At 37.3% G+C, this 22488-nt stretch overlaps 1 protein-coding gene across 4 annotated transcripts in view; it reads right to left on the bottom strand.

Annotated features, from left to right (window-relative positions):
- The window catches only part of SWT1 (SWT1 RNA endoribonuclease homolog), a 42034-nt gene that overhangs the window by 14613 nt on the left and 4933 nt on the right, over nt 1-22488 (bottom strand). For 3 of the 4 annotated variants that reach the window (XM_056356149.1, XM_056356148.1, XM_056356150.1), the window contains exons 4-16: nt 20682-21438; nt 19287-19352; nt 19103-19159; nt 18344-18473; nt 18121-18222; nt 16373-16561; nt 15706-15799; nt 14194-14333; nt 13208-13359; nt 11804-11942; nt 10459-10604; nt 8893-9101; nt 7105-7233 (exon numbers count right to left, since the gene is read on the bottom strand). In XM_056356149.1, the coding sequence (XP_056212124.1) occupies nt 7105-7233; nt 8893-9101; nt 10459-10604; nt 11804-11942; nt 13208-13359; nt 14194-14333; nt 15706-15799; nt 16373-16561; nt 18121-18222; nt 18344-18473; nt 19103-19159; nt 19287-19352; nt 20682-21438 (2310 nt within the window). The remainder of the gene's footprint in view (nt 1-7104; nt 7234-8892; nt 9102-10458; nt 10605-11803; nt 11943-13207; nt 13360-14193; nt 14334-15705; nt 15800-16372; nt 16562-18120; nt 18223-18343; nt 18474-19102; nt 19160-19286; nt 19353-20681; nt 21439-22488) is intronic. The other variant, XM_056356151.1, reaches the window with a different exon arrangement.

The raw sequence follows: 22488 nt of genomic DNA, 5'->3' as shown, positions 1-22488 counted from the left end.
TGACGTAAAGTGGTTGTTTTCTTAGTGACAAGGGGATGTTTCCACATTAGTGTGGACCCCATGGGAGGGACATTCCTCCACACAACACCTCCCCACAAGATGCCTTACAGCTCATCCAACTGTAAGCCTGCTCCCAGCTGCACCAGTCTGACTGTGCGTGGTCAAAAGGCTTCATGGAGGTTCTAAAATCCTCCTCTTGCTCACAATCAGTGAGTTAGGCTAATTATGTTACACACCTTGCTCAGAGATCAAAAGACAGCCGATGGGTAGCACCATCACCCAGATCGGCCGCTAAGAAGAGGGCGCCATGCCCTCGTGTTGTGTAATGCTTCAATGTGGCATTTCCAACACCAGTTTCTCATTCATAGTAAATTCTGTTTACCTTGGAAAACAGCAAAACATCCAGCACTCTGAGGCTGAAATTTACATTTAAAGTAATTTAACTGTTCTCCTTCAGTGGATCAAGAACATAGGAGGTTTCACCTAAATAAATAAAAAAATAAAAATCAAGCAACTAGCAATAGGGAAGTCCGACACCTTTTGAACTGGGAGTTCATCTCCATTTTATTTGTGGAAGGAGACTTCATGTGGAGGAAGATTAAAAGTAAAGCTCAATCTAGAGACTTTATGATCAGTAATATTAGAAATCAGTAAATGCCATGGCAGTCTAAGAGAAGGGAGACAATTTTCTAACAAAACACCAAGTAAAAGAAATCTCAGTTCCTCCACTGACCAGATGAATAAAGTGGAAACAGTTTCTTTACATCTGTAGAATTCTGGTTTTAAATTAGTAAAACTATAGAAGTGATTTTAAATTGTTTAATCCCAAAATATTAAATTCAATGATCAGTTCTAATACAGTAATGCTCTCCTGCACTACTGAGATTTTTAAAAACTATACTTTTAATTTGCAAATGTTTATGGAGACCTTGTCTAAATCGGTGCTTTCCAAACAAACAAAATCACTGGGAATTTGAGAGAAATTCCATTTAGGTAAAATAATAGAAAAGCAGAATTCGAGTTCCTTACTGCAATAAGTAACAGATATTTTTACAGCTGATACTATATTGCTATAAATATTTATGAGTACTGTATCTAAAAGTATATGCTGTAAGTTGTGAGTGATTCTAAAGCTGGCATGCGAACAAAACAATTATTTCTTAATGAACAGTTGTTTCTAGGTTGATTTTTCATCTATCAATTCACCAAAGGCTAAACTTTCTTGTTCTTTTCTGTTCAGAAGGATTTCTTATCTAAAAGTAACATGGGCATGAAACATGAAGACATGAAAAATTATCTAGGGATGCCTGTAAACCTTTGAATCGGAAGTTATATTTAGCCAAAGGAAAATGTTGGCTAATGTAAACCCCTACAGATACATTTAAATGCTGCTGCTGAAGTCTTTGAAAGGGTAAGAAAACTATCTGTATCCAATATTCCAATCAGCGTGTTCACGGGGAGATAGAAGAGCAGCAAGACACAAAATAAGCTGATGACTGATCATGAAAACCTACAAGTACTTCCAGCCTTCTGCTGGCATCGGTGCACACAGTAATTTCAACAGGTTAAGAAAGAAACACATCCTGCATGCAGAAAGTGGAGACAAGTTATGATGTAACTTAAGTATAGAGTCATATACCTCAAGTATATATACCCCTCCAGCAGTAATACTTTGAAAGGCATTCCGCACTTCTTAGATCTGTAAGCGTTAATTATCTGTGGTGAGTACTTAAACCTCTCTTCTCACCAAAGATCTTTCAAAGGGCCCGAACATCTTCCAGCAGAATCAGTGAAGAATTTCTAACTGGTGAAAGATTTGGCACAAACTTGAAAACCCTGAGCTGTAGAAATACTTCTGTTGCCTCAAAGAGCCACTTGAAACCCAAGAAATTATTTTAAATATTTTTAAAGATAATTTATTTTAAAGATTTAGAAGACCTTAAATTAGGTCCCCTAATTTACTGGTTCCAAATAATACCCAACATGAATAATACACAACATAAATGTAGACGACCACTCAAAACTGTCAGAAATATTATTCAATCCAAAATTATTTTAAACCAGCATGGTTTTAGAATTTTACCTGAAGTATAAATTTCAGAGGTTTAATAATCTTCGTTCATTGCTAGTCAATGTAACATACATCAACATATATAATAAACTGCTGTCAAAAGTGGAAAGGTGTTTCATGCTCATTTTTTAAGTGAGTATCTCAAGAACGCACTGATACATCAGTTGCTGCAAGAATCAATTATATTTGATGAGACAACTAACACATATGTGCTTAAACACATTCCTGCTGCCAAAAGGAGGAGGTATGTTGTCCACAGCTGCTAATCATACTTGTTACTGTCTTCATTTTAGAGCTGAAGTGCTGTTAAACATTTATGGCATGCATTCCGCTATGAATGTTGTTAGAGGAAGAAGCAAAGATAAAATTAAAAATCTGTATAGTCTGGCAAAAATTACAAAGATAGGGTAAGATGCAAAAAGCTGTTAGTAAGACCTCTTCCATGAAACAGCTCTTTTTGGTTTGGGGATATTTTAGGCTTTTTTTCCTTTTTTTAATGCCTATATTTGTCATAAACATGTTCTGGTCACCAAGCCTGAACAGCTGTAGTGGTGCCACTAACGTAGTTTTTGTTTTGGGGTTTTGTTTTTGTTTTTTTGATGAGGAAGGGTATCATTACACACGTTTTATCTCAAGAAGTGTGACGGTGCTTTTATAATTGTTTTTAACAATCTGAAAATCTGAACTGTTAATGTGGTTCAACTTTCAATATAACTTACTTGTAAACCTTCCAAACTTTTATCATAAGACACTCTCTCTTCTTTGTTCTGGACAGCAAGGAATAGAAAGTAACATGGAAAACACTTGTATTTTATCACTAAAAGGTGTATTACTTCCAAATATTCAAGCTAAAACTTTTTCACTATTTCTCCAGATGTCTCCTTTTCTGCAACCATACCATTGGATTAACTGTAAGTCACTGAAAGGTATTTTTTCAAAAATCAAGAAAAAGAAATGTACTCTAAAATTCAGTTTTAGAAAGGCTGAGCAACCTAGGCAAAATGAGCCTCCCTCTCACCTTTGAACACTTCAGACTTTTTGTTTTAATGATCTGTAACACACATAAACCTACAATGATTCATAAATATGGCTTCCGACTCAGAAGTCTCAAACTAACTGAAATTCCCACACTCCAGACTAAACCAGAAGAGCTGATGGGCCAGTCTCTCTGCATTTCTTGCTCCACAATGCCACCTGCTGCAGATGTGCAGCACAAACTCAGAGCAGGCAAGTTTCCAAATGCAACCGTGCGGGAAGATTACTCCACTCCGAGCTCACCCTGGGTGCCTACACAGCGTATTTCAGTTTTGTGGTAGAAAAAAAAACTTAAAAAGTATGAAAGACATTTTTAAAGCGTTTCATCAGTGTTATTGAGTGTCACGGTAATCACCTGGAACAGAAAATAGCTTCTGTGTTTCAAACAGTCAAATGACAGAATCCTGTTTCTTTGCTTCAGATACTCCAATGGCTCTAATCAGGAAAGTACATCTTTTGCAAATTAGATTTCTCTGTTATAATGTTAGACACATTTTTATTTTTAAAGAGTTCTGCCGTAGTGGGAAATATGTGAGGTAAGTAGGTTTCACAAAAAGAAATACAAAATGTCTTCTGTTATCGCCAAAATGTTTTAATTATCAACTCTAACACAGAAATAATGATCTTGAAGCATCATATGCCTGCTAAATCTCATCCACCACATATATAAAATAATATCACAGGATTTCTTGCAAAAACTTTAGGACTGGAAAGAAAAATCCAAGTTTAGCAGTAACTTGCTTTATTAAAACAACTTTAGAGAAAAAAATAATCAGCAATGAAAATTAATTGATTACCACCAAGCTGTTCTAGCTCACGCTTCTACCTATATTTTTCTGTTTCTACATTCATATTTAGACCATTTAATTTTGGAAGATGCACAATGATTCTCTGAATGGATTTATCCTGCTATTAGTGTGCTGTGCAGAAAAATATCAGACCTAGAACTTTAGCTATAATACTACTGATGCAGGGATGGTCTTTTATGCTCACGTGAACACGCTATTTCTCATGAGTGTACCTTGAAGCTTGTTTGGGAATACAGAACACATTTACTGAAGACCTTTAATTAAAGAAATATTCTTCTGACCTTCATTTAAAAAAAATAGCAATGAAAACTTGTTTGGGAGTGGTCACAGGTGAAGCAAATGTCTGCATGATTCTATCATTAAAAAAAAAAGTATTCTACCAGTTACAGACAGAAACTAGCTCAAGTCCCAAGTGACAGAGCTCCAGACTTCTGAAGTGCCTTGACAGGTCAGAACTCACACTTTACAACAGGGATAACCATACATCCATGCTTGGCAGGACTGTTGTGACTATAGGGTAAGGACTGTGATCCTTCATAAAACGTTGTAATGAACATTGCCAAGTTTAAAAGTTCACCACTACAGCAGAAAGATAGAAAAAACACTTCTTGAAACAAATTATATGCTGATTAGATAACCTCTAACAAAGCCGTAACAGCCTACAACAGAAATGTAACACACTTCAATGTTTACTTAAAAGGCAGATTGTTAATGTGCAAGGCAAGGCCCAGCATCTGGATGCACCTATTTCACAGCTTTCTAACCTATCTGCAGCGGTACCACACACTCAAAGTGTGCCAAGTGGTGGTGTTTTTTTCCAAATCAGATAGCTCCAGCCACTCAAGAGTCATGGCCTCTAGCACTTTAGGATGCTTACGGCAGTTACTGGAACTTTAACCACAATTACAAACCAGTTCCTACAAATACGCCTCAAAAACTGAGGAACTCCACAACTGCAAGAGTGACAATGTAAAGCAACCTTCCTAGCTGTTCCTGCCAGTGAATAAACTTCATCACTATAACAAAAGGACGAAGCTAAAGACTACAAGGAGATAGCTTATTCTTTCTGAAGCTTCATTTTTATTATTCTGTACTCTTAAGAAAAAAAAAGGCAGAAGGAAGACAGAGGGAATTATTGTCCTTCCTAAACTGAGACTTCAGCTGATTGTCATTGTTACTAGTGGTAAAATCACCTTGAGGGGGGGAATTAGAGAAAAATTGGGTCCTAATAGAAGCATAGTATTACAGAAAGCTTTTTTAGAGTAAAATATAGCTCTCGCCTTCAGGATGGTTGGCATGCATGAAGTCTACATCACCACAATTCCCTAACCAACACATCCTGCCAGCTCAGCACGTGCTGATAGGAGTGACAGAGGATGCAGCAGAGAGGAGACACCACGGCCATGCTCTGTTGTGCTCCCTGCAGGAACGGGAGCTTGATGGCACCACCCAGCTGATAAGCTGCACACCAGTTGTCTCATGAAGAATCCATGAGATGTCCGTGGCTGCGCCAGCCATTGTGGTGAAACGACTTGCCTCAGATGAAATAATCTCACTGTAATACTAATGCACACCTCCACCTCAAAGTTACCTGCCTCCAGGGTAGTACTGCCCCTCACTGGGCACACGGGAGCAGTTGGTAGCAATGATATGTGTGATTACAGTCACTCAAGCTCCACCTAAACGTGATGGAAGTGGACTAGTCCTGGATTGAAATAAGTCCAGGGCAGGGGGGGATTGTCATCTAAACTCTGAATTACCCAACTCTGATTCAGTGTTCACAAAGCTAGGTCAAGATGACCCACTCTAAAGCTGTTACGAATGAAGGGACTTCTCATCACAGTGCTCAGCCCTGGGGAGCATGAGAAACACAGAACAGACTGTGAAAAGAACACCATTATCTAAATTATGCAGAAAGAAGCCTTCAAGTGAGGAAAGTTCTGGCTATAAGAGGAAACAGGATGATAAGGTGTTGCAATCCACTGACATCAACAGAAAACTAGTTGAAAATAGGACAAAGATAATAGTGGGAGATCACAACCTCCAACTCAAACAGCCCCTGCGAACGAGGGCAAAACCCCGCTTGAGGAGCATGCGTAGTTAGTGGAGAACTTCAGCAGTGCGCTCTGAGGATGCGTAGTAATTTGCATTAGAAGCCAGAAACTTGTAACCAAACCTATGCACGATGAATAAATATGCAATATACTGTAAAGTGTAAAAAGTGGACAGATGAGGGGAGAAGTTAGGGCAAGACTCCATCCTAACTTCTGGGATCAGTCGACGGACGGAACCTGCCCCCTCCCCTCACTGGGACGCCTGTTGGGTAAGAACTTTGCCTTGGGCATGCTTACTAACTAACTCACACTAGCTGTTGTCAGTGATGATAGTTTAGTTATACGTAGTTTGGTTGTATATCATTTAAAGCTTGCTTTTGCAGTCTCTATCACCAGCAATCACGAACTTTAATATTGTCATGATTTTATATTAATGAAGAGCGTTACTCCGTTAGTATTAATCCTTCATGGGCGCGAGCAGTTGCCAGCAGCAGGTAACACACCCAGATAAAGTGGGAAGTGCCCCTGAGGGGTCCCCCTGATGCTGCTGGCATGTTTCCCTGAACAAGTCAGTCAAATTGCCCTTGTCCAGGACTGTTCAGTGAAGGGTCCCTGTAACGGGACACTAACAGACTGGTTGGGCACAAGGGTCTCTGCTTTCCTGGGCACTGATAAGACAGATCAAACACCTGGGGCTGAGGGAATCTCCCCCTGCCCCTTCACATGACATTACGGCTGCCATACAGGTTTTGACCAAAATTCTATGCCCTTCACTAGATCAGAAATTTGCACCAAATCTGGTGGGTCTTGCATTTGAAAAAAAAACAACTTCTGAATTATTCAAAGTTCTTGCCATCAGAGCTAATGTATTAGTTAATCATGTCATAGCTCCAGTTACACTCTGAGCGGAGGCAAGCGGCTCATCATCAAATATTGGAAGACAAATCCCAAGTCATAAAAAAGAACATTCACTACAGGAGATATGAATGTCTGCAGTAATTTCTTATTCTTTTGCTACCAAGAATCATGTAACTAAGCACACATAATAAATTGTACTTTGGCACCAAAAGATTTCAGTGACTCTTCTGACTTTAGGTGACTGTTACTAGCTTTTGTAACTACCTTAAATGCTTACCTACTAATTCCTTCACGGATATCATTCACTGCTACCAACAGTTTCTGCAGACCTAAAAAAGCTTCTTCAAACGAAGACTTTGTAGTCACAGTTACTGTGCTGGGGTCCAACTTTTGGAAAATTTCAATACTAACATTAAAAAGAAGCAAAGAAGAGACATTGAAAAGAAGTTAATAAAAATCTTCAGAATTCAGAGAAACTCACTGTATGGCTATATTTTGACTACTAAAAAAACAAACAACCAAGGTCAAATGTAAACCTATATTAAAACCACATTATCTAAAATAGTCCTAGGATAAATGGTACAAAGATCATGCCCTACCATTGTACTTTTCTGCTTAAAGTTTTCCTTGGCAACTGTATTCTAAAACAGTATATTACCTTTGACTTAAATAGATTTAACAATAAACTTCACTTGAGAATGAAACAGTCTCTTCATGCATGACCTGAGTACACGTGAGTAAGTCTCTCTTGGAAGCAAATTGTTAGGTTAAATAAGCAAAATAATATGCTTTCCATCAATTTTCTAAGCAGCTTGATTTTCCAGATTTACTGGAATGGGCTTGACACCTTTCCTGCAATGGTTGCATCAGGACGATGAGTGCAGTGCACTCATGAATCGTTATCCCCACAGATGCAAGCTGAGTAGTATTTTCTGGACACGAGCAAGAAGAATGTGAAGTGACCTTTGATTCTAAAATGTTATTCTCCTTTCAAAGCATGGTCCCTAACAGGTGGCAAACGCCAACAGTTCAGATGCATTTTCATTATCAAGCGGTAAACTTGGTTTTTCCTTGATGCCTGTGTGAAACCTTCAAGATCAGGACTACTATCGCAGTGAGAGAACACACTGAGACTGTTCTCTGGTGCATATCTTTGGCTGACCTGACCACCACACCAAGCCAACTCCTAATCAGCTGCAATTCCAATTAATCTGCACTGGTGTAAGCCAAGAGGAGTATGCTGGAGCAGCTCTAGAGTGCATTCAAATGCCAGGGCAGAAATGGCATTGGTAGAGTTATTATCACTGTTTATTCGGTGAATCCTTAACGGATCACCAAAAAAATGGGGGGGTTCCTCTGTACTTGACATAACTCAAAGAGTCCTTCCTTTGAAAATATTTCAGTTAAGACTACAAAAAGAAAACACAGTATCTATTCAGATTTTGTGGTAGTATCCAAATGTATGACATCTGTGATTTTCAAGCAGTTTTTCAAAAAATAAACAAACTAAAAACAATGGTAAAACATCTAGATGGAAGGGAGTTTAATTTCCTGTAATTTTGAGGTTTTATGACAAAGAAAATTCATCACTAGATTCTGTATTTGGATTTTATAGAGTGAAGGATTTTGCTTAATAACAAAATTCATTGAAGTTAAAAAAAAAGTTTAAAATTTTGCATAAGCTAGTATACCTCCAAAGGATTTGGAAAGAAAATAACCACAAGAAAATATAAGAGCTTGAATGCCTCTTTCTTTTTATGGATAGAGATGAGATTTCCATGGGTGTCTCACATGTGTGGCTCTTACAGGGCTTTCAACACCATTCTCCAAGGCAACTTATTTCAGCCACTGTCCAGAAATAGAGCAGCAGACTGGACATATCACTGACTGCATCCACATAAAAATTTGCATGCTCCTACCTTCTTTGTTGACAAGTTGTGTGATTTTATTTCTTTTTGGGTCAACTTTGAATAATTAATAATATGTTCTTCTGTAAAATAGGGGGGGAAAAGTGTTTGAAAATTATGTAAGGTTATGTAGAAGTTCTGAACTTAGCATACCATACCTGTACAAGTTTATTGTATTCCATACACCTTCAAGGACTGACCAGATTTCCTGGTGCCTGTTTTCTTGAGCCACGTGAAAGCTTGGATGTAACTTTTTTTCTTCAGAGTTTTGTAGATTTGGTGTCACTGCTTCCATTTTTTCACATACAGGGTTTTCTGAATGAACAGCAATGTCTTCTGATAAATTCTGCTCACTGTCTGACCTCACCTTATAAAACAGTTTAGGAAACAAATAATGAATGTATTTGGTTCCTAACTTAAAAAAGCTTGAACGCTTCTACATGTTTTTAAAGCAATGCTCAAAAAAGCAAGGCTGAACTCTTCTAGTCATAACCATCTTTATTACAGACTCTGCATCTAAAGCATCTCTCGGTCTTGGTCACCAAGTCTTTCTTCTATACGTATACGTTGGTATATCTACAGACAGGAAACCAAAGCAAAGGGAAACCCTAGGCCAAACTTCCCAGCATGGTGAGCTGCTATAAACAAGAACCACTTCTTACTCTTACTCCCTATCCCATGACTGATGGCATATTTTCCTCTGCAACAGCACAAAGTATTCATCTACTCATTCGGTAAACTGGTTCAGAAAATTTGTTCAGGTTAAACTGAAATGGATCTGGCACAAACTAGTCTGTATAAGGGCAGCTCTTGGTGAAGTCAAACACCTGTCAGGACAAGGAGAGGAGGAAGCAAGTTTTCAGACAGAAAGCCTGCTTCTTACGGCAGCACCATTCGCAAAACCAGGGGCTAAGTGGCGAACAGCAATGCACGCAGAGGTTACAGCACAGTAGACAACCAAGGTTCCCCAGATCATCTTTCCTCTCCTTGACCTTCTTTTCCTCCTTTCCCCTTCAACTTTCTCCAAAACTGAAAAGAACTTGTTACAGATATTCTGACCTGTATTCTTTCCCATACAGAGAAATATTTCAAGTCATCCATGCTCATTATTCCATTTTTTATGCCATTTCATATGGAATTAACAATAACCATAAACGAAGGCACTGAAACTTCTTCCACAGCAACTCAAGAGATGAGCGGGAAGACATATTTCTTGGAACACAAGAAAGTGTCAGGACAACCCCATTAACTATCACAAAGCACATGATATAAGTAACTCCCTCCATGTGTAGCACCAGAGCTACCAAGACAATGAAAGCTGAAACTGCACACCTAGGAACAGTAGTATTGGATCAATGTCAGAAGTATGAATGATGATTTTAATTGTAATCTTAAGGCTCTTTTCCATCAGCTATAAAAGCAGTAGAAAATGAAGATTTCTTCCTGAAATCAGCTAAATAATGTTTTTCAGTCACCCTCCCAATACTAACACATTTATATTAGGAAAAAAAAAAGCGGGGGGGGAGCGACTACCAAGCACATATGTAAAGGCAGATAATTGCTACATGAAAATATGTTAAATTTAGGAGCTCTTAATTTTGAAAACAACATTGCCTGCAATAATTTGTTAAAATTATGGGAATAATTTAGAAATCCAAGCAGATTTGTAGTAGGAACATGGAGCGAGTTCACAAGCCCTTAGGTACTCCTAAAGCTCCCCTTACCTCCATAAGTGTTTGGTATAGCCTATTCACTTCAGCATAAGCCTGGGGAAGTACACCATTGTAGTCTGACCTTGAACTGAAAGCATGGAATAATTTTTTGGATTCCTGGAGCAAGATACGCACTGTTGAGGAGTCAACTGGTTTATCTGGTATTTAGAAATTAATATGGGAAAATAATAAAAAATATTAGATGTTAGGCATCATCAATCGGAGGAGGCAAATTTTATACTCAAATATCTGGATTAACTGAAGCACCTAAAAAGCCTTGAGACTGTTGGATCTAGTGCTTCTGAACCATTTTCAAGAGAAACGTGAGAGGTGAAGATTTCTTACTACTTAATGAAGTCTTTCAGATTTACCTCAGGATCTGGTAAGAGGATCAACTGGCACAACTAAAATAATTCTGCAGAACAGCAATATCCCAGAAGAGGTGTATCTGTTACAATCGAATTCTTAGAGACATTTTAAAATAAAATGAAACAGTGGTGGGGTTTTTTGTTGTTGTTTTAAAAAACTCAAACAAACCAACCAAAAAAACCCCACCACCCTGACCTCATCATCTACCACATTAAGTAGCCTTTGCTCCTTCATAATTTATTTGGCAAATGCAGATCATTTGGCCACACATAACATGGTGGCTAAGGAGGGAGAAAGATTATTTGCTTTTTGAAAATGGTTCAGAGACTTTGTTGACCATTAGTATATAAATTCATTAAAATGTTTTTCCCCTGATTTTTGCAGGTATGCAAGATATGTGAATGAATTCTTACATGTCTGATAGTGTCAATATATTTGCTTTTACTATCTTTGTATAAAAAGTAGAAAGAAAAAAGCCAGCAGAATGCTGAATTACAAAAAGGAAAAAAACCAAGTGAGAGCGAAGCATTTCAGAAATAATTTTTGTGATTTTTGCAGGTGATATTTAAACCACCTGTGACCAGAGTTTGGGCAGACTTGATCTTGGCACAAGCTTTCTGTTTTCCTTTGTGTGGGGTGGGTTTTTTTTTGTTTTTTGTTCTTTTTTTTTTTTTGGTATGTAATTCATGGCTCATCAATTTCAGTTCAACTCTGCCTTTAAGGCTACAAAAACAGTGTTGGGATTTTGTCACCCTTCCAGGGAATGGATTATGGATCAATACAAAAGTAAGTAAAACTGTCCAAGGTATGGCTCCATTTGGATAATCATAAATTGGAAAAAAACCAAAAGAGCAGAGAAGGATGGAACACATTACTATTTAAACATACAGAGTACGAGCCTTTTCAAAGTACCTACTTCTGTACCTGCTAAAGCTGGAACAGTGAGTTTTTTTACAAATTTACAATAAATGTTCTCAGAGATTCTTACCTGTACAAAGGTGTTCATAGAGACATTCAATGGTTGAAAGTAAACTCCTTGGCACAACATAACCAAAAACAGCCATCCAGTGTTTTTTATAACACTTCAGCAAGTTTCCTAATGTCCATGGTGGCTTCAGATACAGTATCTGAAAGATATGTTATAAACTCAAAGGCTGATTTTCATGTAGACATTTTCCCATACATTTCACAACTGCCCTATTCTTCAATAATGTTATGATTTGTACTTGCTGAGGTAGAATCTCAATGATTTCTCAGAAACAAGGCTAAATTCAGATCTAACAAGTTTATTAAAAAAGATTTGATACAGCAGCAGCATGGGTTAAAGAGTGATGCTCATGTAGAAGCATTCAATGTACAATAATTTTCATGATTTTTGGTTCCCCTTTCCTCAAACACTCCAAATACTCAAGTTATCTCTTAGTGTTTTAATGTGTTACTTGTGTACAAAAAGCCAGAATGGTAAATATGCCTTTCTCTAATATTGTTAAAAAAGTAAAAATAAACACACTTTTCCTAACTGTGACTATAAATACACAAAGTAATATATGCACATAGCAATAAAATTGGAATTTGTTACTACCAAGTGAAACCAGAGTTTGAAAACATGTTAACAGAAATCAACTAAGTTAATCAGAAGTGCCTAAATGCTTAACAGCTAATCAAAGCCCTATCTTTTGGAACAACAATCATCCCATGCAAATGATTTTCTTTTTTTAAAGCCACAGAGGCTTATCTGCAATAAATGTAAATTTCTAACTAACCCCTACCAGCTATAAAATACAATCTAAACCAAAGCATGGATTAAAGTGCCTTGTACATGAGTATTTCTTTTCTGTCATCAATACTTTTGATAAAAGTGAGGTTTTGGAAGTTCTTGTTAACACCCTTGGAGTTCTCCGTCTGCGTTGTAACCATTTTAGCTGTTAACAATTTTATCCACATGGTATCTAAAAACATCTGTTCAGATGGGGAAGAAGCGTCTGCAACAACAGTGCCTCTATGCAAGATAAAAAAATGATGGAATAATTTCTTAAAAAGATGCATTTACAATGCAGTGATTCAACCACGCTAGAAAACTCAAAATATAAATTTTAATGCAACCAATAAAAAAGAGTTCTGAAAATTCACACTGAACAGCCAACATCTCTGTTACCGTATTATTAAAAGAATTAAAATACTGCACAGTCATTACTGGTCAAATGGAATAATCTTGTTACAAAATGAAATAATAAAACTGAACACTGAACTGTTCACTGTCCATGAACTGTTGTTAATGAACTAGAGGACTTAGCTGTTTGGCTTAGCACAGGTACTAATATCATTAAAATACCAAGTATATTTACACCCTCTTAACACTTCAAATACCAAGCAAGATGACATAAGAAACCACCTCCATCCATAGGTTTCCAAATGCAATTTTCATTTCTGTCTCCAAAATACAAGATAAAGCTTCTCCCAAGTTCTTTTCAAGGTCTGGAAGTATATTTGGGAATCGTGCAGTAAGACTAGCATCAGCTCTTCCTGTTTTCTGATATTCTGTACCTGTCAAACCAATGATAATAAAAGGTACTTATTGCAACTGTTTCTATATCTAATTTATGTTGATAGTACACAAATAACTTGTTCCCATAAACAAAGACAGACTGCACTTTATATTTCTTCATAAAGCAGATGGGCTACATCTAATTAGGTTTCAAGTATTTCTAGTTATACCCACTTGTACTGTGGGTATTTTTAATTATGAGCTACTAACCAAGATTAATTTCCCCAGAGCATTATTCCGTTGTGATCTTACTCCACATTTCTTTTTTTCTTAAATAACTGAAGACTGTAACCCCACTGGCTCTATATCAGCAAGTATAAGAAGATAACTTTTTAATATTGTAAGATCTATTTGTATCTTTGGAAAAATGAACAAGCAACCGAAGAATCAAGTTCTGCTATTTGGGATGCAGGTAAAAGTGTAAGTATAAAATATAAGGCGTGATCTTAGCATACTGAACTTTACAACTACCAAGAATAGGACACAACCTGGCTACACTGGAAAAACCTCTTTTCAGTCCTAAAAAGTTCATGACACCTTTCGAATTACTATAAACACAGGAAATTCATGCTGTGTTTTTTCTATAAAACAAGAATACGTCACATTTGAATTTGCCAGAACTCTAAGAGACAGATGTTTTAATAAAGGTCTCAAACCTTCAGAAACCCACTTACCTTTGAAAATAAAAAACCCGCCCGAAGTAAAAAGCATTCCTAAAGATTTGACGTATATGAAAACTGAAATTATAGTAGAAACTATTCTCTCTCTCCTACACTGATTATTACATGTCTCAAAAGCCAGCATACCTATGTGTGTACATTAAACAAACTTACCATGTTTTGACTGTTGCAGCTCAACACAGCTCTGGTGGTGCCTGTTTACATTCAGATTCTGTAGAGCAGTAACCAAATCAGCTTTGCAGAATGCCTTGACCTCACTCACAATGGCTTTATTACATAAATTTTTATCATCCCTAGGAGAAGAGAATTAATTGTTGACATAAAACTGACATTACCACTGTCCATCAATGTGTCATCAACATTATTCTCATCCTAAAGCCAAACTAAATCCAAAACACAGCACTGTACCAGCTACTGGGAAGAAAATTAACTCTACCCTAGCCAAAACCAGGACAACTACAAAGTAAGTAATAAAAGTCTATCAAGTAATAAAAATAGACACACTGAAAAAATTGTCTTTAGTAAGGTTATTTTATGAGCTTCACTATATATGAAGCTTGCTTTCTCAAGCAGTTAGAAGCAGTAGAAAAAATTAAACCAGAAAATTAACTAAAGCATCTACTCTGAAAAAAATCAGAAGCAAACTGAAAGATGTTTCAGGATCTAGGTTTGCTTTAAGAAAAAAACAACTATAAACACCATAGCAATGGTGTCTAGCTGCTATGATCTTGGAATGCAAACAAGGCAATAATTCTTAAACAGTATTATCTTACTCAATTGCTACAATAAATTCATACGGTTTACTGTTCTATTGGCCACAGCATTGTTCCAGATGCTTCCCTGAAGTGTATGCTGCTCCAGCAGTACTACTATAAAGAAGCAGTATGAAGTTCAATCCTAATACTTTCTTAAAGATTCCCATGGCTTATATTGATAAAGGGATTTTCAGATGTAAAGCACTTCTGAAGTCACCTCTTGTTCTTCACTCAGAAACCCAAAATCATTATCAATAGCCCTACCAATACAGTGAATTCCATCTGCAACCCAATCCACATGTCTGCTTAAAACAAACCAACAGCGTCTTAACCTCCCTTACTAAAACCATGCAGGAAATGGTCCTAGCAAAGACCAGAAAGCAAGCTGTTTACAGTACCTGCCAAGGAATATGAGCACTTTAAAAATTAGCTTCATGTGACTTGTATAAAACTGAGCATCAATACCCAGAAAGTCAGCTGTTACCCTCACAAAACAAGAACAGATGCAAACGTATCACCATCTTCCCTCTAAGATTAACCCCTGACAATGTTCATCACTGCTCCCAACCAGGTGAGCAGAAACAAGGTATCTAACTGGCTCTCAGTCATTAATACAAACACTTTTTTCTATTTTGTAACTCCAGTGATATTTTCTAATGAGAAATCAGAGTAAAATCTGAGAAAACTATGCTTCAGAAGTTTTAAAATTCAATACTGAGTAAACTTAAATCTACTTCAGGCACGTGAAGGCGATTAATTCTACAGTCTTTGTGTTTTATTATATCCTTCTATTCTAGCTTTTAGGACGGCATTCAGAAACAGCTCTTTATTTTAAGATATGACTGGAAAATAGTGTGTTTGGCATGAGACTTTAGGTCTCTCAGGAGGTGTAAACCACACAGGAACTCACGTGCAGAGTATGACAACAGCCTGAGGAAAGAGGTTCTGATACTGCAGACAACACTGTAAAACACGATCGTCATTGTTCTCGTCACTCAGGCCATCTGCAAATTTAGTGAAGACAGTCCTGACATGTTTAGAAGTAACTCAACATAAGAAATACTTCCGTGCAGTCATGGCACTGATTTTAAATTTAATACTCCCCAAACAATGACAGAGAAGTCCAAATCTAAACACAGATCTGAGCTCTGCATTCTTAGCTACTACTCCACTTAAAAATGCTAAGGTTTTGCCAAAATACAATGAGTGAGCCACATATAAATTTGAGTACGTTAGATTTTGTGATGACAGAGTAAAAAGCAAAACCGTACAACATGTCATCAGCTCACAGGTAAAAGTAACTAGATGAATTTTCATTAACTAATCCCCTACTTACTAACAGATGTAGCTAAAAGTGAGAAGCAACTGATTAAAAAACTAGTGAACAAAGCACTAATAAGGTATTTGCATACTATAGCCTTGGATACGCTCTTAAGGCTGCTGTAAGCTATTAGCTAATTTTAATTAGCAAACTGCAGAGTGAAGATTGTGTTAAACTCAGAATTTAGTGCTAAGGTTCACACTAGGTGAACTGCAAGGATTAAGTACCCAAAACAAATTGATTGCACATATATTACATATTTTTTGAGAAGCAAGCTGCATGGATTGCCCCCACAATTTTGAATCTTGGTTTTTGAGACACATGTAGATGAACTGGACTGCAGGGATAGCTTTATCCCGAACGTGCTGCAACATTTTCCCCTTCTTCAAGTTGTCCAACTCTTGTAGAACAACCCAGGGAATTATTAATGCAAGTCTGCCAACACCTGCAAGAAAAAAAAAACAAAACACACACAACCAAAAAGCAAAGACATTTTGAAGAGCAAAGCAAACTACTACAGATAACTTTTAATTCAAACATCATCTTCATGTAAGTCCACACATCTTTTTGCCAGTAATTTTCATATTCCATGCTCAAGAATATCTAGCATTAAAAAATGAAAAACTGAAAAAGGCCAAGTTCCTTCTTCCTAATCTAAGCTCAAACTAGCACTACATTGGTTACATTTAAAAATTACATTAGGCAAACAAACGAGACACAATTTTAATCAACCGAGTACTGTGACAACAGCATGTAGCAATATTATAAAATACATTTGTAGCAATTACCATCTTGTGACACACTCACTGGAAGATGTTCAAGGTGACAGCAGCTGAAATAATGGCCTGAAAATAACTGAATGACCACAACAGTCCCTGTGCCAAAACAATCATCAAACAGAAGGAGCAATGGTTTGTGCTAATTGCCAACTAGCACTCCTAAGCCAGGAATGGGAAATATGGATATTGGACCATGGTTTCATTTGTATGTAAGTATGGTCTGAACTTTAAAACTCTCATGTATGAAATATATGGTAAATCAGAAATTTAATTGACTGTTCCACTGGTCTACCCACAACAAATACTTCAGTGGTTTTCTTTCTCATTCACATTATAAGAATACAATTTTGAAAAAATACATTAATATATATCTGCTTTGTAACAAACAGGTCAGGAATCAGCAGCCTTCTGAACATAAGGGGTCTGGAGCAGGACCAGAAATTGGAAGCTGCAATAGTCTCAAAAAGGCATCCCAGTGTACACAATGCGACACCATTCCTAATATGGGACAGAGAAATGCAGTCTGACACTCTTGAAAATTACTCAGGCCCTTATTAAAGTTATTTTCCAGGTGGCTGGAATAAATGTGTTCATTAGCAGAAAGCATCAAAGCACTCTTAAGTATTCTGATAGACTCCAAATATGTCTGCCACCAAGTGACATCACGATTCTAATCCTGCTAACATTAAATCACTACAACCTTCACAACACATTAAAGCCAGGGTCTGCATTCTGAATCCCTGAGAAATTGTTCGCTCATTTTGTGAATTCAGTGACCTTTACAAAGACAGCTATAAAGTACTGACTGACTGCTTATCAGACTTTAAATGGTTTTAGATTTCCAGAAAAAAAAAATATGCTAAAAAGAGTAGAAATCATAATTACCACTAGTAATGGATTAAACGCTTAAAAGTACATTCTTACAGTGGGTAAGACTTACTTACCTCTAAGAATTCATGCACATTCTGGGAATGCTGACTATGACTCTCTGTAGGTACACAGCTATAGCACAGTAGATTCTGATTTCAGAGCTGAACTTTCCTTAAGAGGCAAGAACCTATCTGGGTTCACAGAACCAGCCTCTTACTAAGTGTGAGCCTTCTGCCTTTATATGAAACCTGCTGCCCTTTTAAGCAGCCCAGGTTTGTTATTCTTCACGTAGCCTGAAGGTCTTGCATCATGTTTTTTCTTAAAATGCCTTATTGATCACCATGTATTCACATACCTGGTATATCCTCAGATTTCAGGGACTTGACAAACTCAAGGTGACTAATCATTATATTTGTGTCAATCACCACTAACATGTTTAGTCCAGAAGTAAAAGTCCCTGAGGAGGGAAAAAGAAAAAATCAAAGTGTGAAAAAAATCAGTTGCATACTCTCTACTAAGACCATTGACTGTAATAACTAGTTGCAAGTACATATCAAAGAAATCAGATCATGACTTACCAGCAGAAATATTTAAATCCTGTTCTGGAAGATCTATTTCCATACTTGTAAGTTCTCCATAAGTCTGTACAACGGAGAGTGCCATCCTCTTCTGAAGACGAGCAACATGCAAATCTTCAACTATCTGCATCTACAACAAAAAAAATTGCATGTATGAAATCCATTGTAAGTAATCACTTATGAATTGTTCCCCAAAAAGATACTTTCACATTAATGCTGTTGAGTTAAAACTGACCAAAAATGAAGCATGAAAACTTTTAAGTTGGTGCAGCAAACGTAAAGCCATGAGAACCTTCTGCACATCCTCCACTATAAGAAGTCCACAAAAAATGTCCAAAATACAGCCTAGAATGAAGACTTATAACCTTTCTACCTGGTCCCCAAATAATTTGTTTCATTTTTTGCTACACAGACAGCAAGTTTCCTGACAGGTGTTTCTTAAAAAGTATCTTTTCCAACTTGGAAGTTAGAGGATGGAAAATGAGATAGCTGGAATATGTAAGCAACTATGAAGACTCCCTGTGTGACAGAGAATAACAGAAACGCAATCTACCTTCAGAAAGTTCCTAATCAGCAATACTTGAGCAAGTCTGTTTAGTATTTGAAAAAAAAAAAAAACACCTCCACATTTTTTGAAGTGTAGCTCATAAGCCAACAATGCAAAATACTAGGAAAGGGCATGGAATTGTCCAGATACTCAACCTTGGTGCCTTGAGTTTTTAATACCACTTTGAAGTGTTAAATTAAAGCATTACTAACCTCCTGGTCTGTTTCCGGGTTCTGGCTGTCTTGAGTTGGTGGAAAGGCTTCAAAGCTCTGTAGGAAGAATTGAAAAAAAAACATACCAACACCACAGAATATAAAGGAATACTGAGGAAAGTGATGCCCATGTCAAAGAGTTTTGAAATATACCTCTGTAGTGCTAAACAAGTACATCACCAACCTTTTGGACAGACTTTTTGTCCTCACCTTCTTGGTAGGAGTCAGACATGCACAGGACCTCAAAATTCTAAAAGCAAGTAGGAATGGAAGTAGAACATGCGTCAGTCTTTTAGAGTGCTTGTTAGAGAACAATGAATATTCTGAAGTGAATTAAACAGGTAACGTAAAACCTATTTTCAATATCCATGACGAAGCATCTACGTATCATTTCAAAAGGGCTTAGAAGATGGCTTTATTTTAAAATAACTATAGTGGATTACACTGTAAGCCCATTTTCCCAATCTCTTGTGGGTTTGTGACTATGTTATTCTTGCTCTGGACTTCCCACATGAATTCACACAGACATGAATTTAATAAGAGTAAATTGAGCAAAAGGTCACTAAAATGATTAAATGACTGGGGCACATCATACAAGAGGCTGTAAGAGCTGGGACTGTTTGGCCTCAATAGAAGAGGGACTCATCAATGTTTATAAATATCTGATGGGAGGGTGTAAAGAAGATGGAACCAGACTCCTAGCAATGCCCAGTGCTAGGACAAGAGGCAAGGGGCACAAACTGAAACACGGCAAGCTCCATCTGAACACTGAATATCCCACTTTTTTTTTTTTTATGGTGAAAGTGGTTTAACAGACTACCCAGAGATGTCGTGGAATCTCCATCCTTAGAAATATTCAAAACCACACTGGACACAGTCCTGGGCAACCTGCTCTAGCTGGCCCTGCTTGAGCAAGTGGGCTGGACTAGATGGTGTCCAGAGGTGCCTTCCAACCTCAATGATTCCATGATTCTGCACATAATTACTATCTTTGCATACACACAAAATAATCATGCCACCATAACATGAACTGAAAGTTCCAAAACCACTAGGCATGTTAAATGAGAACAACAAAAAAAGTAACCATGCTCAAGACAAAGTTGAGGTGCAGAGCCAAACACAAACTAGAACTCAGAAACAAACTGATCACAGTCAAACACAAAGTTCTGCAGGAAACATAAATTTAATCCTAGATCTGCAACAAAGTTCTCTTGACATCACTTTGTCAGCTATGAGCAACTGTCATGCAATAAATGATATAAACATGCCAGCTCCAAAAAAAATTATGTTGACTTAAACCCAAACAGGAGTATTCCATACCCCCAGCAGCCAAGTAAAGCTATGAAAGCATATGTGCAGACACAGCCCCAATACATAAGACCTTTCTTCCAGTTTGTTTAAGCATTTAGCAGAGGGACGTTTTAACACGGCTTGCACTGGGATCAGAAAAATCTATCTAGTTAGCTATGAAATCCTGTCTGAAATCTGTAAGATGACAGCTCATGTAAGAACTGGCTGCCATTCAGAAACTAGCCTGAAACATCTACCTGTGTAATACAAAGAACTGGGTCCTCATTACCTGCTTAGAACATGATGCTGTAGCCTCGAAGTCCCTTTCTTCAGTCCTTGAATTACCAGCAGCTTTATCAGAATCAGCATCCTGTTTTTTCCATTTACAAGAGTCCCATCGTTGTGATGTTTCAGTCAAATAGTGTGATGGCATATGTTTAGTCACATGCTGCTTTGTCTTAGAAAACTCCTTATATTCTTCTACATACTCTTCTTCCCAAGTCCTAGATAATACGTTTGGTTTCTTAGTGAAAGGTCTATCATCCCGCACAGTCCCTGTAGAAGTACTGGATGGCTTTTTTTGAACTCTGACATCTTCACTCTGCTTTTTTGATCCATCTCCTGTTTTATGTGGTACATCTAAATCATACACAGAACACTTAAATTTTTCCAACATAGTTTGTTCCACTTTTGCCTTTAGTTTGCAAAGTTTACCTTTCTCTGCCTTTTTCCTCAGTGCCTTGTCCCTCTGAACTGCAAAGCTATGCCAGAGTCTTTTTCCTTCTGTTCCATCAAAACGACTTTTTTTAAAACTTCCCTTGCTAGTAGTACTCACTATGTCAGGAGTGAGTGTACTTTTACCATGTTTAATTTCTTTGGCTTTAAACTGGATAACTATTTTCTTTTGCCTTCCAGTTTGCAGTAAAGAATTGTCTGTGGTTTTGCTTCTATTTGCAGATTTTCCTTGGGATCTTCCATCATTACCATGAGAAATACCAGACCTTTGGTCTTGCTTCTTCTCTTGCCCATCTTTCTCCACTTTGGATCTATAGAAACATTACAAGAAAAGTAATCTAATTAGCTTGGTTAATGTAAAAACAAACAAAAGAAAAAAGCTTGTACTTGATTTAGGCAGTTACAGCCATGTATTTTTAAGTACCAGTTTGGTACATTCTTAAAAATGAACCTGCAGCAGCATCTGTCCTTTAAAACAGTCTGACACAGCATTTTTACGTTTTGTATTTTTCCTAGCTGTACAGCTATTTTAGCTTACAAGATTGAGAAAAAGCTTCTTCCCCATTCACTATCTATTGCTTTGAGAGATGCCCTACAAAGTTTAGTTTTATCTTAGCACACAGATAAATTTTAATAGCAGTTTAATGATATATGAAGTATGTCATCCTAAAATTCAAGTGTGCTGCAGTTCAGCTTGGTTGCACAGTGCCAAGCACCACACAGCTTTAAAACATTACAGGATAAACAGACTGGAGAACTTGGAAAAGGAACGGTTGGTGGGAATAAACCAACATTCTACAGAAATCATTAATTATATGAAAAATTAATAGGAAATTTTCTTGTAAGAGCAAATACTCAATAAATTTATCATATACTAGGTTTAAAATATCCAAAAAAGTTTCTAGCCTACTCTGTTAACCGTATTGCTAAAAACATTGGGGAGGTAAAGGCCATCTGACAAACTCGTGTAGGACAGGCAACTTAAACGCACTGATTGAGATGCAACTTCTGACTTAGGAGACCCCTCAATGGTTCTTAGAAGCTGGATGGGTGTACAACAGGAAAAGTTTGGCACTTGTCTTGTTTCATGTGTTGTAAGCCCTATGCACGTCCTGCTGGCCACTGCCAGGGATGGGGGACTGGACTGGACAGAGTTTTGACATGAACATAGTTACTGTTTTATGGTTTTATCATACTGTACCAACAAACAGTGCTTAACAGCACGTATGCATGCAGCTGAGTATCCTATGACTTAACTCCGGTCTAACAGAGAAACTGCAACAACATTTTGCCATAATTAAGAAACAATCCAAAGCTCAGGATCCATGAGAACATTCTCACCTTATATGGAGTAGCTTTCA

Source organism: Falco biarmicus, chromosome 11 (assembly GCF_023638135.1).
Source record: "Falco biarmicus isolate bFalBia1 chromosome 11, bFalBia1.pri, whole genome shotgun sequence".
Classification (NCBI taxonomy): Eukaryota; Metazoa; Chordata; class Aves; order Falconiformes; family Falconidae; genus Falco; species Falco biarmicus.
The sequence above is the reverse complement of the archived record's forward strand: the minus strand, read 5'-3'. Positions and strand labels throughout refer to the sequence as shown.